Consider the following 19,609-nt stretch of genomic DNA (forward strand, 5'->3'; position numbering starts at 1 on the left):
CCCTTACAATTTTTCCGTACCCGTCAGCTGTGGGCAAAAAAGACCAAACTACTGATGACAATCATGTTATTGTAGGCAGGAGGGTGTAATAAATGCCTGTTAACATCTTTGTGGACCAAGTAGCAAACACTGCCTGACCCATGACTCACTAATCCCTCTGACACAAAATCCACTCACAACGTAGGCACGGCGGTTTAAAACAATACCACATCAGAGCAGCCTACGGTCTTGATATATGGAAAACACCCTGCTCACGTCCGAGCCGATCATCTAACATGCTTTACTGACAAAAGATGCATACAGACACAGCAGAGCCACTTACAATTAAAACCACAGAAGACTGGACATTAAAGTTTAGTCCAATTTTAATTAAAGGCTACTTAAAGATACGCAGGGGGTATGTGCCACCTGCCTCCATTGCAGTTTTAACATAGATTAAAAGATTTTGTTGAAAATACTTGAAAATCAGAGTCATCAGTCATCATACACTCAAATAGAACTATACAATTCTGCTTTTGTTGCACAGCTTTTGTTCGGCCATTCAGCTTTATGTTGAATCTGTGACCACAAACTTCCCTTGATCACCAGTGTCAGGAGCCCTGATGAGTCGACGTTGCACCATGTGCAACACCTACCGCCATCTGTCACAGGCTGAGGTCAGAGCAGCAACAAGAATAACAGAGCAAATTGCTCAGTGATGCTCAGCTGCAGCCACACTTGACGAGAGAATGACTTGACAAGTGGGAAGAAGAAGAAGAAGAAGAAGAGGAGGAGGACATGAGGGTCAAAGAAAAGGTAGCAGAGGAGGGTGAAACGGTGGAAGGTCGCCCTCATGATACATTTGGGGTCAATTGTGCACTAGATGGCACGTTATTTACAACAATACCACTTTTTCATATCTGATACAGGGACCAAACCCAAAAGCTTGATTAGCTACCGATATTTGTCGGATACAGATACTTTCAACCCTTTTTAACGGCTACGCTAGTAACACAATTGTGCTGATGCATATATACCACAAAGCCATAACCACCCATGACAAAAACATGATGGTCTCCTGGTTTTAAAAATGGAAACCCAGGAACTAGGACAGAAGTAGTAGTTATCCACTGTACTGGTTGTAAAAGGTTTGAATGGAAGTCCATGGGGAAAAGGAGCCTATTTATCACTTATTTAGAATATCAGTTAACATTTTCCTTAGGAGTTAATGGTTTCAATCCCAAGTTTTTCTTTAACTGTTTATCATCCAATAGTAGCCTGGTTGCAGGTGACGTCTGTGAACTTCCAGTTTCAAAAAACTATCATGGTGCACATCTCAAGGGTTCACAAAATGAGTTCATTTTGCAACCTGAAGACTCTTTATTACAGATGCCATCCGGTGCTTGGAGAAGCATTCACACCTTTCCGATTGTGAATGCTTCCTTTTGGTGCATTCCAACACCAAAAGGAAGTATCTGGTGTTACAATGTGTCTGATCTCTATACATTACAACTATTACTAACTATTACTATACGACCAACTAAACACAGTTTACAAACTCATGTGATCGGCCAACACGGATGAGAATTCCTCACAGTGATCAGCAACAGGCTATTATTTGAATATCTACATTTCCATGACAACTGAGCAAACACAAGCAACTGAGATCATGTGATATAACTGAGAGATCATGAACAGCAATGTTCTTTTTCAGTGGCTGTTGTAATGTATGCAGTCAGTGTGTATTTAAACTCAAAGATAATATTCAAACATATATATTTTGAACATATTCAAAAATAATTCCAATATTTGAAACAGGGTGTATAAACAGAGACTATGAGAGGGTTATGAGCTATTTTCCTTCTGGAATTCACACGTGTTGGTGGACATGTGTGTGTAGGTGGCGCTCTCAGTCGGGTGTGGGTGTATGTGGAAGAAAAGAAAGAAACATTTTCTATTTGAACTCTACTTTCGCCCTCCAAGAACCAAAGCAGCATTGTATGTCATTACATACCTGCAAGATGAGAACAAAGTAGTCGACCGACTTTCCCTTCTGGTAGACGTAGTGATGGGGTGAGCGCTTGTCACAATCGTTGTACTTGATCTCCTGGATCACGTCGGGATGGCGCAGTATCCGCAGCAGCACCTTTTCTGAGATCTGAGACGTACTGAACAAGCTCACCTCTGCAGTAAAGCAAGACAGACATTTACATAGAACACCTTTTGATGGTTTTAAAGCCAGGCTTTAACAGAGGCACTCAGGACATTTGCAATAACAGGCTACTGAGCTCACCACACGTTTTATTCTTTTAATTATATAACTGAAGTTTAAATGAATTGTCTGGCATTGAAAACGGATCACAACCCTTTCTAGAAATGTGACATTGTCTGTTATACAACATGGAATTACAAAATGGGTGTAAAAAGATTTGTTCAATAAGTGGGTAATAAAAGAAGTGGTATCATGCCATCCCTAATAATCTACAATTCAGCAAGCTTTTGTGTACTCCATTATCTCACCTGAGCTAAAACAAAATAATCAAATCATATTTTGATAAAAAAAAAAAACGGATTGAAGAATTTGTGTAAAAATATAAACTGAAAAAGAATGTGTTGGTTCCTCGTATATTTATGCATTGTCACATGTGATAGTAAACCATTAGTAACCTAGTAAACCATTTTCTCATACATACTCATTACATTGACTCATCTCTAACTGACTTAATTACTGTATATGCATTTGTATAACAGGCCCTAGATGTTTGAAAGCAATGAAAAAAGGATCCTATCCATAACATCATATATAACAACATATTTAATGACACAAAAGACAGAGATCCCTTATTCTCTTTTAGACATTTATAACGGGATCTGGGTTAATGGGGTATAACTGGTTATTTGGTTTACTTGTACTATCTTAAAAGGGTGCTCTTTTTCTCATCACTTTCTTAGTTGCTTAATCAAGTTTATAGTAGTTTCAACTCGAGAAACTGAATTGTTATAATTCATTCTTAGATTTTGAACTTTGTTTTTACAAAAAACATTTGAAATGTCATTGGCACTGACATTACATAAACTACACTGACGATTGCTATTGCTATCACTAAACAAAACTATGGCATCATTTCAACAGGTGAACAGATATAAACGAGCCTTGGGCAACGCAACATAACATTTAAAGTGATTAATGTGCACGCAAGAAAAAAATATATATAAAAAGGCAAAATGTGTTGGTTTTACATTTCTCAGCTGTTGTAAGTCAGGCTGTTGCAACCAGAACTCAGCCATAAGTGCCTTTGGTCCCCACCCAAACTGACAACAAAGAAACACTAAACTCTGTGGAACACACAGTGAGGGGTGAGGCTTATATGACCAATCTTGGAATTCATTAGGGATGAACTGATTACAGCTATTCAGTCCAGATACTGATCCTGATACACAGGCTTCGAGTATGAGAGGATAAGATCCAGTGTTTAATTATTAAGCTGTAGACCTCACTGCATGGAATGTATATATATATATACATACATATATACACATACACATATATATATATATATATATATATATATATATACATATATATATACATACATGAATATATGTATATGTATGTATATATATACACACACACACATATATATATATATATATACATATATATATATATATATATATATATAACAATTCACAATATATACAATATCTAAACTATTATGTTAGTTGTGTTATCACTCTTTGTTGTCCTTGCCACCTCAAGAACAAGAACAGATGTCTCTGATGTTGTGGAGTATGTACAGGCCTTTACTTGAGATATACCATTAAAAGTGTCAAAAGAAATCAGAGCCAAACTAAAAATAGCTGAGTAGTTATAATAAATCTAAGCAAAACAAACAGGAAAACATTAACTTCCTTGTCTGGAATGTATGACCAGCTAAAGTAGAACAAACATTTAATTTCTCCAATGAATCAAGTCAGAAAAATTTGACCAAAACTTCCTGGAGAAAGAAAACAGAATCAAAGTAAGCAGACACTAATGACGTAGTGCATGCGGAGGAAGGCATGCTGCAACACCACACTGTCTATACAGCTATGTCATGCTAGCAGCGGCCGGTGCTAACTGCTGCTGGCACATCGGATCAGCTAACATTCACTCTCAAGTTATGTGTAGCTGTGGTGGCATCACGTCCTCCTCTTGGAGTATTAGGCACAGACCAGCATGCGGCCTGTATTTTAAATAGAGCCTCCAAATAAATAAACACATAAAACCTTATACAAGACGGAAACATTCACAGAATTCACAGCACTAGATGCCGTGTTCACACTACAAATGATCTACTGTCCGTGTGTTGAGTCATGTTGTGATACAGTGAGCGGGTTTGTGTGTGTGGTTTCATTTGTTTACTCCTCACCTGTAGCAAGGAAGCGATGAGCAGCAAGTAGCAGCTGAGGAGAGACCTTAACTTTTGATTCACTATCGTGCTTGAACGCTGAGAAGTCTCTCTTATTTTTATTTGGCGCCACCTTTTTCCTTGTGCGGTTATCAGCTGAGAGAAGAAACACACAGAGAGAGAGAGAGAGAAACCAAGTTATTCATTTAAAAATCTAAACTACAGGCTCATTTATACCTAGTCGGCCATTGAGGGAAAATACATTGTCACTCTACATTTCCTCTCATGTCAGGCACCTGTGTTGCAAACCCCTTCATATTTTCTCACCCTATCTCTTTCTATATTTAAGTAAGTTTAAAATATTTATACTTCTCAGGTAATTTAATTTACTTAAAATAGCCTAGTGGCCTAAAGTGTCGAGCAACAGAATAGAAATCAGACTGGAAGATCAAAAGATTAATGGAATCAGGAGAAAATACTTTTTCTGTACCAAAACAAACAGACCGGAAACAGTCTGGGTCTCAAAAATGCAAAGAAAAGCAAAGACACACTCACTGTAAAGGTCCGATTCATCCAGAATCTCTGATTTAATGATCTCCTCGATCACATCTTCAAGGGTGACCAACCCTACTACTTCGTAGAAAGGATCTCCTTCTCCCTCGTTGTTCACCTTCTGCACAATGGCCAGGTGAGATTTTCCTGTGTAAGACAAAGACCAGCATTGACTAAATATTCAGGTTATTACATGAATTACTTCATTAAAATGACAATCCCAGTAATGGGATTTTAACATGATGAATACAAGTACAGGGAGAAATCTCTGTCAGCCTGTTTGTGTGCCAGTGTATTTCTGAACAGTCGAGAGAGCTCAGTGTCAAGTTTCTTGGCTCTCAAGAAAACTTCACACATTACTTATCAACATATTACCTTACAAGAAGATGTAAACAATTCATCTACTTGAATTTACTTACTTTATAGCACTTTTCTGGGGCTTTCCACAGACAAGACAAGAGCTAATGAAAAACAACAGGGCAAAGACAGGGCAGCGACAGTTTACAGCAGATTAGGTGCCATGGTTTTTAGCAACGTGGTTATTAAAATGATGTTGTGCTTGGATATTTCAACCCATTAATGATGTCATCATTTATATTTATTGTTAAAAGCACATGGATCCGAGAGCACACTTGAGAAATCTAAGGTCACAGTCCAGGAATCTGACAGTGTGACTTATAAATGGTGTAAACACTACATTTTAAAACCTGGAGCTTTCACATTTAAATTAAATAACTATTTTAATTGTTATTTAATGACATGATTATTATTATCCTCTGGTGGCCCCATGTGTTTCTTCATACCTCCATTAATTTGTTAAGTTGTACATAAGACTGCCAAAGCCTGATGCCAGCCAATGCAGTCAACTCTCAGGCAGCTTGCAGGCTCATTTTGAACAGGTACTACATAAATGCAAAGACTCAGTCAAAGAATAGGATTACAACATAAGCCAGTTTAAAAAAAATATATTGTAAAACTATCTAATGGCTAACAGTATAGCATATTTGATATTATTTGTCATTACCTGGACTTGTAAAGGATGAAGACCAATCTAATTATTTTACTTTACTAACTGGTTTACCAGACATAATTTGTGTAGAAGTGTCACTGCGTATCACACATACATTGCAACAACATACAACATCCACAGCACAAAGGTTCACTTCCTCATGATGAGGAAGTGAACCATTCACTTCCTCGTTTTTTGACACACTGTGTCAAAAAACTAGTATTAAAAAAAAACAAAAAAAAAACAGATCGGGCTATCACACCATCCAAGTTAATAGTTAACCTGATGAATTGACCTCTATTGATTGGATCATTTTGGGACCTTTGGGACGTTGAACATGCCAGGCAACCAGTCGCGACTGTCACTCACGGCGGAATATTATGGACACATGTACAGACACACATGGAGTCTGATTGACTGTCTAAAGCTAGACTGTATCTCTGAGTGCTACCTGATGCTGAAACATGTTTTTGTCAAAATGTCATAAGAAAAAGAAAAATTATGTATTGTACGATGAAAATATGTATTCTGTGGGTAATGGGGGCGGGACTAGGTAAGCTTTTGCTTCTCCCATTTTCCCTTTCGGTTATGTGTATTGTGTGAACTACACTAAGATGATGTGTGATGATGAGTGATCTAACTGACATGACCGAAATAAATAAATAAATAAATAAATAAATAAATAATGACAAATGACAAATTTCAAAATAAGAGATTTATGAGGCCTCTGTCTCACTGATCGCCACCCAGCAGGACAAACATAAAAAGGCGTCATGGTGCTCCTCTGCAAATACTTAGTTCAGACAAAACATAGATGCAAATCTTAGATAGAAAGCAGCAGGCAAGATGTTTTGTCGCCATTAGTGTCACCAAAAACCAACCCCTAACACATTTTCAACTGATTTCCCCTGACCATAAACACTTTCACAAAGAGGTTCCACTAACATTTTATGACAAAGTAAATACATTCAGCTGTATTTGTTAGGACCTCAGAGGCATTCTGTCAATTTTGGTGAGAAACATTAAATATCACCAGAACAAACAAACCTTGTGGTTATGCATGCGTGTTGCCTTCATCTTAAAGTGGTGTTTTAAGAAAAAAAAGCTTTTCTTCTATTAAATGTTAACACGTGATGACTCTCGTATGTCACAGTCACACACGTCGTAAAGCCGGACAGGACTCGGGACAGGATCTGTGCACTGCAATGTAAAATCCAAGCCAAGTCCCTTCATCAAGACAAACAAACGTATCGTGATGGATTCCTGCCCGATAACACTTGTGTTCTAACATTAACCCATCTGCCAATGTGCTCTGCTTGCACCACAAATAGCCTGTTAATGTGTACAGGTCATAAGGGCTGGGGTTGGGTCTGGACTTTGGTCATACAGGAGTGTTACTGTATGCCACAAATACACATGTACACAAAAGACACACTGTTGGATTGTTCAACTCTTCAAAGTGCGCAAGGGCACTGACTGACTGTGTCCAAACCTGTGCTGATGCCCTAAATTATTAATGCCAGGGGGAAGCACTCAGAGGATATCAGCCGGTTTGGTCCCCAGCTAAACCATTTCCCTCCTTTAGAAGAGACAAACACACAGCACACTTGTGTATACAAGGGAACACACAGGCAAGCAACTGGTTGAAATGACCTTCTGTTTCTTTTCGAGGGAGACAATTTGATTCCAAATATAGGAAAGCGGTCATCTGTCACTTAATAACAGCATGTGAATAAGTGCCTATTGTACAACACAGACACATACTCTACTCAAAACCACATGCCTACATGTTGCAGTGAAGAATAAAACAAAAGAGAAGAAGAGGCAAAGTCGTCTGTCTTTGTTTCTGAAAGGAGGAAGGCAGCAGATCAATGGGATTTACAGAAAAGCTCATATGAGCAGTAATTAAAAGAAGACCAAAGGCTTTAGGGTTTTTTTTTTCTGTGTGGATGTGCGTGTGTCCTTGATGTCTGCCTGAATGGCCTGGAAAAGTGGATGCTGCTGACATGATCACACACTTACTCCACATATTCCTCGCTTTGACCTCACTTAGTCTACTCCATGAACAGAGCAGAAGGACTTTGAGGAATCCATTTCCCACGAGGTTGGCTTAAGAAGTCTGTGATGTCAGGACATGAGACATCACGGTGGGCGGATGATGTACTGTATATTTAGTCTGGATGTTAATGTCTCAAATGGAAGCAACAAGGTCAAACATTCATTGTTGGCTTGAGTAACAAGTCACAAACAAACCTGATGGATTATTTTCCGTCTCAGTTCATATTAATTTCAGCTGTAAAATGTCTGACACAGTTCCAAGTAATTATCTTGTCTTTTATATTTAACCTTTATCACTTTATCAAGTTGTGGATTTTTACCAAAGAAAAGGTCACGACTTGGTTAGATCTGAAAATAACAATTATGTGTAATGCAGGAAATATCACACAGACCAAAGAGATGGCTTCAAAAAAAGGTGTTGTTCAAAGGTTCGACAAATCTTTTTGGCCCCGCCTGCCCGCTGCCGCCACTCTACGTATACACTGGCAGTCTCACAGTCAGGTCTGATAGCAATGCTAGAAACATTACCAACAACACAAAAACAACTCTCAAGATTTAAACAACCACTTTAAATAATGACTCAAATATATTTTGAATGGCACAGAGAGAGTGTTAATCCTACAGCAGACCCAAAGCCAGCTTCTTCCACAATAAAATGCAAATACAATTCTAGTAAGTCTATTTTTTCCACATAAATTCTGTTTCATCATGTCATGTGACATTAAGAAAAAACAATATAATGTATCGCCTTCGGGGTGTTATTTTTAACAGGATGGAGATTCTTTGTCAACAATGTCCCACGGTAAGAAACCCTCTGGGTCCACTTATTAACTGATTGTTCTTCATTACACATGAGATCACTATAGCGACAAAATACATAGACATCATGTCATGGAAAAGGAACCATGTGTGTGTGTGTGTGTGTGTGTGACCTCTCCCTGTGGTGCTGAGTCAATATTTCAGAGGAAGTAAAACCCCAGGGGACACACTAACCCCTTGTTACTGGAGAGTCACTTGAGCATCTATCGACTTCTTTGGAGCTCAAACACAATGACACCAATACACACATACACACACACACACACACATGCAGGTTTACACGGCTATTCTTTTAAGGTCGCAACACTGAATACCATTCATTGGGAAAACTTCCTCAGAAATTAGGTTCTGCCTCATTGGGTCCAGGTTTTGGTTTCCATAAGGACTACTGGTCATGATATGGTTAGTGTTTATGCCAAACTATATTCTAAGTTGGTAACACAGCAAACACACACACACACACACACACACACAACACAAGGATATTCAGCTGCTGGGTCTGACCTATGACAGCTGAATTAAAATGAAAAAGGTCACTACAGTCACTCAGCTCCTTGTGTGTTTATGGCTGTTGGTGTTCAGATCACCAAACATGAAATGCTCACCTCAGGTTCACACAGCTGTCGCTCATCACACTAAGAACAACATGACAGGAAATCCCATTAATCCTTCCATCACAGTGGGCTCGAGGTGACGGTGAACGCTGTTGGCGCTACCTCTGCCTAATATTAATAACTGCTCTTCACTTTGCTGTAAGCCTATTTGCAAGAGTGATTTTAATTCAGAAATGAACTTGATATGGATTTTAATTAAGACACATACAGTTACAGCTGCTGTAAGCGATATTGTGTTTTGGCTCTGACCTCCTTCCCTGGTAACCTGGTATCAACATCCATTCTGCTACACAGGAGGTTTCAGGAGGAAACAATATTGTTTTGTAATTGTTGATACTCTTGAATTGCAATACTTTACAAATCAGCATTGAGACAGAGCAAGTATTATGACACAATTTCAGAGTGACATATTGTCCCAGACCAAATGACCAATGACCCTGGCAGCCACTTAGCACATATTTTAACCTATTATTACACTGACAGCAACTTTACAATGTGTCACCTACAGACATGTAGCAAGTTTCCTTGCACAGTGTTGATCTTAACAATCAGTAGCAGCTTATTGTTAGTCTAACTGAACTGAAATGAGACGTGGGATGAAACAGTTACTCAATTAATCGATTATTCATCGATTACTAAATGAATCAACAACTATTTTGGTAATCGACTAATCAATTTGAGTGTTTGTTTTTTAAATAATTAAAGCAACTTTTGTGATTTTTCAACTTCTTACCAATGCATATTTTACTGGTTTATTTGCACTATATCACAAAGAAATCACTAAAACTGAACCACTTTTGTTTTTGGACAAAACAAGACATTTAAGAACATGATCATTTCGAGGTTTGAGAAACACTGATCGACATTTTCTGACATTTTATGGACCAAACGATTAATCGATGATGAAAAAAAATGTGTTAGTTGCAGCCCAGACAACACAAACACAAGAAGTTGACAAATTCAGGTAACGTCAGCCTGAATAGAGGAACCAAACAATGATTTGACAAGTGCAGCACTAAACTACCATGACAGTTGAAACATGATATCGTTTTAGGATTATTAAGCAAGCTTCCTTTTTTTTTTTTTTACAAATGATCCAACCTCAGTCAGTCAGCATACAAAGAACTGGTAGTGCGTTTCTCAAAACCATGACACTGCAAACAAAGATCCAACAAGAGCAATTCGCCAAAACAGGAACCGAGAAACACTGAACCCTGATGAGCTACAGATCCTTGATTTCTTTGACTGAACACAATATGTACATTTAATGTTATTCATTCATTCATTTTGCTTGATTATTTGTTGGACTGAATGTATCGATCACACATTTGTCACACAACCGAATGTCCCATTAGGTTGCGTGACCTTGCCAGCTGCTTCTCTGGCCTCCAGCACTTCTGTCACCGGCCAGTGAGCCGGCCTGTTTGTTGACATGAAATATCAACAACAAAAAAGACAAGAGGGAGAGCGATGAGCCTGTATGGGAAAGGAATGCCTCACACATTCCTCCCACGCACAAAACACAATCCTCTAGGTCAAATTTTAGCGGCAGTGACCAACGACCGACCATGCGACCAACAGCCAAACATGCATGCTATGACGGGATGACACAAAGAAGCACGGCTGCAAATATGCATGTGCAAGCTCATGCACACACACACACACACACACACACACACACACACACACACACACACATGTAAAAATAGGACACACGCGCAGTCACACAACAAGCGGGACCGCACAACAGTCCCGCTTGTTGTGCGGGACTGGTCAAGCTCTTCTAACCTGTTTTTCGAGCTAAAAGTGAAGCCCCATGCAGATTGAGATACTTGGCTCATAAAGAAGCAAAGGGCAAATAATATAATATCTGAAATGGTGATAGTGTTGTTTTCCTAGTTACGACTTCACTACTTTTTTGGTGCAGAAGAGCAATGATATGGCAAAGTTTGTGACTAACAATAGCCATGCTTAAAATGAAAAAGTGTGTTGGTTTGGATGTGGTGCCAAAGCGACTCAAAGAGACTGAAATGTAAACCACAGGTTTCTTAGACACCGAGACAATGCACAGCAGTGTAAATTAAAACTATGTGGCATGAGCTACATATTTGTGTGACCATGTGCATGTATTTGACAAAACAAAGCAGATAATGTTGCAGTGTACTACATTTAAATCTGAGGAACGATAATAAACAATTACTCGCTCTCACTCAGCAGTGCCAACGCAGTGGTCTCAACTTAAGTTTGCTTTCAATGGTGGATTAAGACATTTATTAGGATTTATTAGGGTATTAGGGTAACAGTTTAGTTGTTCTAACATAAATCGCCTTTAGATAACTTCTTTTGTCTTATCAACAGGCCAAAACACAAAGATATTCTGTTTACAATAACAGAAAACATAGTAAAGTTAAGTCATTTTGTATTGGAAGCAGTTCAAACTAGACTTCTGTCTTCATGCTGACACGTGGTCTGAAAGTCTTGATGCAACACACACACCAAACACACACATGAATAAAGACACAGAGACACACTGTGTGTCCAAAGGTGAAGCAGTTGCACCATCAGCAGCACTTAGAGCTTGAATGACATGACAGGAAGAGAGAAAAGGACCAGGCAGCTGATAAGAAAAGGAAAAGAATCAGAGTGAAAACTGGCTGATTTACAGCTGATTATATGAGTAACAGTGATTATCAGTGCGTCCACACTTCTCAATGCAAATAATTGATGTATTGCATCAATTACTTTGAAGGAAATCCCTCATTCATTTAAGCGGGGCCACCGCGAGGAGACATGAAGTAGCAATGCCCGGCAAGTAAAACTGACTGTTTACGTTAAAGCGTCTTAATTTGTTCGTTAATATAGTTATTTGCCACGATAGATTACCGATTATCAATATTTTTACCCACCCCTTGGGATCAATAAAAGTACATCTTCTCTATACTTATCTTGTAACTGACAAAACTTTGCTTTGCTTCGTTGGGAAAATAGCTTACTTACCCAACTATAGCAAGAATAGACAACGTAAAAATGAGCTGACAGTCAACCTATTTTAGAGATGAGAGGGTGATTTACTTAACAACATTTTACTGCTGTATGTAACAATGAAGGTGCAATTAAGGTACAACAAATAAAATCAGAGAACGACATCGAGGGAAGTCATCTGACAAGACATGACAAGTGACTGTTGCCACGTACGTGTGTGTGTGTGTGTGTCCACACGCACCCATGTGTATGTACTCTCTGTGTCAAAGACAAACATTCTTGGAGCGACACATGCGCACACAGCGATCTGCAGATAAATGACAGTAAGTTCTCCTAAATGTGTCTGCATTTTTATAGCTTTTTCTAATTTTGATGACCACTCAAAGCGGCTTTATACTAACGTTTTGCCATTAACACCCATTCACGCACACATTCATGCAGTGCATCTATGTGCAGGGCTTTTCTATCACACATCTACAGTATCATACCCATTAACCTGCTGCCAGCACAGCTGTCAGGAACCTGGGGTTAAGTGTGTTGCCCAGGGACACATTGCATTGTAGACTAGTGGAGCTGGGTATCGCACGCACAACCGAGGGCTGAGTACTATTAGCCATGTATACTATTCCTAATTATACTATATATACACACTTTATAATACAAACATGTTAGTTTAAATTATGACATAAGGTTTCACCTAACAAAGCAAAACAAATACAAATCCCAGCTTAGGTGCTCATTGAACGTGTAATACAACTATGATGAGTTTAGGGGAAAAACTGATAAACTTTAGAAAAGAGTAGAGTTACATTAGGTTTCCAGACAATCATGAATATTATTTATGTGAGAAGGTAGTCAAAAACTGGTTCTGGTCCATTACAAATAATAAACCAATGAGCAGTATACAGTATAGGGAGGGAATAAAAGCAGTCTTATATCAAAACACTTGAACATGCAACAACTCCTTGACCAGATTCCTGTGTCGAAATGATTCTTGACCGGCTTTTAGTGAAGAACGTCAGAGGGACATGAACATTTCCAGGGTGTTCACGTATCTGAAATTGTCCTCCCATGTTTTTACACACAACAAACTCTAATGTGAATCGTTGCATAACCTTGTAAAATCTTTCCTGCCACAAAGTTAGTGTTAGTGTTCCAGCTCTTCAATCGCTGTCAAGAGTTTTTCCCTGACATAGGCAAAGCAAACAACAACAACAACAAAAAAGACACAGGACACACACAGAAACAAATGAGAGGTGGAGGCAGATGGTGGGCAAAGTGAGTGAGCGACACACACTCACTGTTAAAAAAGGTGTGGCAGGTCCGCTCTACAACACCCTTATCAGGATTGAGTAATCTTTGATTGTTGTTCAATTCTATATTTAACAAGAAAACATAGACAGATGGACATAGACTGCTGGGCCACACCTTCTTTAAGAGTCAATCTCACAGTTTAGATTTATGTTAAACGTTGGGATTATGTTCAGGTTAGATTAAAACTTCCAAAGGGGGGTTAGGGAGGCACGTATATGTGAATGTATGTATATGAGCATGCATTTGTACAGGTAGTGTCACAAGATCACTAGAAAAAAGAGCAGAAGCATGTAACTGTGCATGTGCGGCAGGGAACAAAAACCACAGAGAGATATCTGTCAAATCACATGACAAAGATAACAATAGAATACAATAGAAAAAAAAACAAACATGAATATGTATGAACAGGTAGAATAGTATCTAAAAAAAAACACACATTTTACATACAAGTGTATAATTATTCCACACTATTTTCTCTTGATCATGTAATCTATTTATTGCCACTATAGTTCTGTTGTGAGATATTCAGCTACCTTTAAGACAAACGGTCATTAAACTGAAGCACATACAGCAGACTGGGTGGGGTGAGCTGATAAAGAGCAGACAATGTGGACAGTCCTCACAACCACAAACAAGACACAAGCTGGTTCATTTCCTCACAGACTCAATGTGTCGAAGGTTCAGTTCTAATGCTGTGTTTAGTCTTCAAGTCCCCGAGACCTGCCGACTGACTCACGTCCCAGTCCCATGAAATGTGGCTTCACTGCAACAATTCAGTGACTGAAAATGTGAAACTGACAACTAAAATACCTTCAATGCCACATGCAAAAAGTAAACGTTGTGACTGTGTGATTTACGCATTGGTGACTCTTTAAACAAATCACTATTTTGAGGGTTATGTGTTCAGCAAAGCACCACTAAGTCAATGTTCACTCAAAACTTAAACATTAACAGAGTAAAAATGATGAAAATGATGCTGTTTCTTCAATGTGTTCACCATGAATAGGAAGGAGAACAGGTAATACTGGTACAGAGGGAGACAAAGGAGGTGTTCTCCTTCCACCCCTGTAGGCCACAATGTAGGCCACTATCACACAGCACCTAGGGGTGCAACACGTGACAGTCTGTTGACACAGTGTAACGTCTCTCCCATGACTTCACGGTTCACTTGTGTTTGTGTATTTTCTAAATTATACCTGATGTTCAGTGGGCACTCCTACATGTAACTAGTCACATACCAACAGTCATAACAGAAGTTAGAATACATGCAAGTATTTACTAAAACTTATAATTTCCCATAGTCCGTTAAAAAAATGAACATATAACTTCTGATGATTTTTTTTGTTGTTGTTGCTGATGTTACCATTATCCCTCTGTTTAGTCTTCAAGAACAGAAACAATGTGGCATTTTTTTATATGCTAAAATTAGCTCTATCAATCAATCAATCAATCAATCTATCAGATACTGACTGGGGGACCGTTTGTGTGTATACACAGCACAGGGGCGGGTATTTGAGCAGCAATTTCACTTTGTTGTGTTTTCAGTCTGTTTTACATAAAACAAATCACTTCCTGTGTGCAGTGAATGTCACAAGGTGACACAAGCACTAAACTATACCACTATACCGAGAAATGGAGGTCCCGAGGAGCTGATAGGCTCAATCGGCATTGTGCGACATTGATAAATGTATTAATGGTTTGAATGTAATAGACATTTGTTAAAATGTAAAGGTCATGCACTATGTTTATATACACACACTATAAAAAGTAGGTATTGGTGGTGAATGATATTCACCTTATTGACTTATCAGCCTACTACTGTCAAATGAGACATTCACAGATAAAAGCATAAATGTTTCCATGGGCTATGTGTAAAAAGCTATTATTTGATGTGATGGACATAATATTAAAGGCTATTTCACTTTTTTCATCTATCTTCTACAACTTTATCCTCCACATGAGAGTCGCGGGGGGGTGCTGTGCCAATCTCAGCGAGCTACATTTCTATTTTATTTATTTTTTTCTGATGCAGGTTTCCCGCAATTACAGTCGCTGTCATTAAAATTTCATCTTATCTGATAAGGTCACTTTATAGTCCATGTAAAAGGTCATACCATGTTGACTGAAAAGGCCAAACAAACACACACACACACAGTGAAGCAGAAATGTCAGACAGTAGCACACTGTATTGATGGCGCTCATCATTACACATCACTTTAGATGTGAACTTATCGCCCCTTAAAAGTCAGCAGTACACGTTCTAGACCGAGTGAGTAGATGTTATTTTATCAAGCACAGTCCAAAGGAATCTGTGTGTACTCATACTGACTCTGCAGGAGGCCATCGCCATGGTAACTGATGCCAAGTGGCAAGTGAGAGGAACTTGAGAAGTAAGCGGGAAGTCAGGTCAGAGGAGGGGGGGGGGGGGGCGGTACGCAATCAAGCCTGTACTTTACCATGTCGTCAACATAGTCTGTCACTGCAGGACCAGAGGCTACAGTCACAGCGTGGAAGCTGAAGCAGTCAAGAAAAAATATTTTCTATTCCACTGATATTACTTTCCACTGAATGAAAAATTACTGTTTCTGTAGGTAATTCACTGATAATTTGTTTGGCTATAGCAGTTGATTTCTGAAGTAAAAAACGAACAAAAATGCACCTGATTAAGAGGGACTTCCAGAATACAAGATACAAAGTTTTACCGTAAAGATCGAGTGTATAAGTAGGGTGGCATATTGGCAGAAATTGAATATACTATCCATAAGTAAGTGTATGTGTGTAAATGCTTCAAAGCAAAGTATGTTTTTTGTAGCTTCTTGCTGTTACTATAGGTCTGCCATCTAGTGCAGCCATCTTTCTACAGTAGCCTGAAGCATGAAGAAGAAATGATAACTTTTAGAGACTTTATATACTGTATATCTCAAGCATATCTCATCCAACACTGCCAAAATTGGCACTGCACACACCAGTACCCTTAGAAAGTCACATGCCAAGTTTGAATATGAACATGAACATCAATATGATATAATATTAAAGGGGACATATTATACCCTATTTCCCCCATTAAAATAGTTCCCTGGTGTCCTAATGAACATGTCAGTGACATGCTTTGGTCAAAATACCATAAGGATGAAGAATCATAGTAGTTCAATAACCCTGCTAAACCCGCCCCTTTCAGAACGCTCGGTTTTCGTGCAAGGTCCCTTTATATGCAAATGAGACACAGGCAAACACACACCCACTTCTTCCAGGGGGTTTCTGATTTGTCCTCTTTACAGCTCTATTCGTCTCCCCCTCCCTCCACTAGCTCTCTGACAATATCAACATGTCAGCGAGAGTGCCGTCACAGGAAGAGACGTCCTACATAAGGATCGAGCCGAACACTGTCCAACTGTAAATCAGTTAAACAGTTAAACTGTATGTTGCTGTATCAGATCGTGTGTTCGTGTGTTCGCACCACTTCACATCATACTGCAAACAGCGGTCGCCGCATTTAGTCAGGGGACGTATTTCACCGACGTACAAACACACACATTGTTAAGAAAAGATCACATAGAGCTCATAACTGACCATTCAGACACGTCCTAATTAAACATATTTGTTCAGTACGTCCTCCATGACCGGAGCACAGACTCAGTCTGATACAATCACATAAAGCAGCTGTTTATGCAGCTCGCCGCTGACGATCAGCGGTGCTGCACTCTCTGTGCAGCGGTGCTACACTCTCTGTGTCACCGATAGCCTAAACTGCCGCTGGCGATCAGCTGATCGCCACCGCTGATCGCCAGCGGCGCGCTGAATAAACTGTATGTTGCTGTATCAGACCGGAGACCTCACCACCGCTGACCAGCTCCGGTGCTCCGGCGAGCTGGCGATCAGCGGTGGCGATCACCGTGTAACGCGCCACCGCTGATCGCCAGCGGCGCGCTGAATAAACTGTATGTTGCTGTATCAGACCGGAGACTGTGCTCCGGAGACCTCACCACCGCTGACCACCTCCGGTGCTCCGGCGAGCTGGCGATCACCGTGTAACGCGCCACCGCTGTATCAGACAGTCTCCGGTCTGATACAGCAACATACAGTTTATTCAGCGCGCCGCTGCCGATCAGCGATCGCCAGCGGCAGTTTAGGCTATCGGTGACACAGAGAGTGTAGCACCGCTGCACAGAGAGTGCAGCACCGCTGATCGTCAGCGGCGAGCTGCATAAACAGCTGCTTTATGTGATTGTATCAGACTGAGTCTGTGCTCCGGTCATGGAGGACGTACTGAACAAATATGTTTAATTAGGACGTGTCAGAATGGTCAGTTATGAGCTCTATGTGATCTTTTCTTAACAATTTGTGTGTTTGTACGTCGGTGAAATACGTCCCCTGACTAAATACGGCAACCGCTGGCCGCAGTCTGATGTGAAGTGGTGCGAACACACGAACACACGATTGCTGACTTTTTCCGGCACATTAGCTTCATATATAAAATCCTCTGTAAAACACTGTGCTCCACTGTGCAGCCACCAACAGCACACTTGTCCCGCCACGTTGACATAATACCGCTCTTCCTCCCTCGCCTGCACTCTGGCAGGGACAAGGTGGAGCTAAGGTGGAGCTTGCGAAGTAAACGTACTGGTGGGGCGGTAACATTCGCGGTGAAATGCGCATGCTGACGTCATAAGCGCAGGGAATTCAACATCGAGCGTTTTATCGCCTATACTTACACTAAGCGGAACCACGAAAACATGACTGAGTATTGTTTTTCCACACTTTGGCGACTGGTAGGGCCCCCAGAGTCCCAAATATCAGTATTAAAATGGTTAAAAAGTTGATTTTGCATAATATGTCCCCTTTAAATAAAAATAAAAATAAAAATAAATAAAATAAAAAATACCAGTGCCTGAATCGTCACAGAATCGTTGTATTGTGATATTATTGGTATCGTGGACGATGCATCGTGTATCAAATCGTATCATGAGGTACCCTGTGATTCGCACGCTTAGTAATCACATGATGTGGCTGAAAGGATATATCTTGTAAATTCAGGATGGCTCAGTGGGTTCAAAACTAGGATCTCGTCGGGTCACAAGACACGGGGGGTGAGGTCCGCAGGAGATTTCCTGACACCTTGTACATTCAAAAGCAATTCAAATTTAAATACAGCTATTCAATAAATACATATAATATAAATATAAAGGGTTGCAGGTATATTTCATATACATGATGTACAGTATATGGAATCCAGTACAACTAGGGAACTAATCTTTCTCTGGTGTGATAACACTGTTTCTTTACAGTGTATTTTCATTCAGAATAAATCTCTACACTGCCAATCTTAGAGCCAATGTGGACTGTTTCCAGCTCTGTGAATAGATTTGTGGTGTGTGTGCGTGCATGTGTTCAGCTTTTGCCAAATCTTCCCACCTTGCTAGCCACACCTACTTAGATGCGCCACAGAGCCATTTCATGGCCAAATGTCACTCAGTGACATTCGCCACCACAGCAGCAACTCAAAAGGTGGTTAACAGTAGCTGCTGAGAACTCAGTGCAACATAACAGAGAAAGTGTAAATTTAGAGATAGTTATTATGAGTGAGAGGGAAAGGCTAAAAGTAGCGCTGTGAGTGCCAGCATATTTGGTGCATATTTTGTCAGAACATCTTACAGCTGAACACTGATGATACTATGCCAGTAATCACAATCTCTCCCTCCTCACGGTGCTGAGCTACAGACACAGCAAGTATGTGTCTACTGTCTGTGACCTTGAGACAAGATGCCTGCGAGAGGAAAAACATATCCCTGTAGGGGGTGGCGTCAGTGTGTATGTCCCCCTAAGAGCAGTGTGTTTGTCTTGAAAGAGGAAAAGCAGCAGAAAAAGAAAGAGAAGTGAAATGGGGAAATGTT

General features: G+C 39.9%; 1 protein-coding gene across 4 annotated transcripts in view; it reads right to left on the bottom strand.

Moving 5' to 3' along the window:
- The window catches only part of LOC131463636 (metal transporter CNNM4), a 43,482-nt gene that overhangs the window by 21,355 nt on the left and 2,518 nt on the right, over positions 1-19,609 (bottom strand). For all 4 annotated transcript variants that reach the window (XM_058635470.1, XM_058635468.1, XM_058635472.1 and 1 more), the window contains exons 2-4: positions 4,926-5,069; positions 4,392-4,526; positions 1,994-2,163 (exon numbers count right to left, since the gene is read on the bottom strand). In XM_058635470.1, the coding sequence (XP_058491453.1) occupies positions 1,994-2,163; positions 4,392-4,526; positions 4,926-5,069 (449 nt within the window). The remainder of the gene's footprint in view (positions 1-1,993; positions 2,164-4,391; positions 4,527-4,925; positions 5,070-19,609) is intronic.

The sequence above is a fragment of the Solea solea genome, chromosome 8 (assembly GCF_958295425.1).
Source record: "Solea solea chromosome 8, fSolSol10.1, whole genome shotgun sequence".
In the NCBI taxonomy this organism is placed as follows: Eukaryota; Metazoa; Chordata; class Actinopteri; order Pleuronectiformes; family Soleidae; genus Solea; species Solea solea.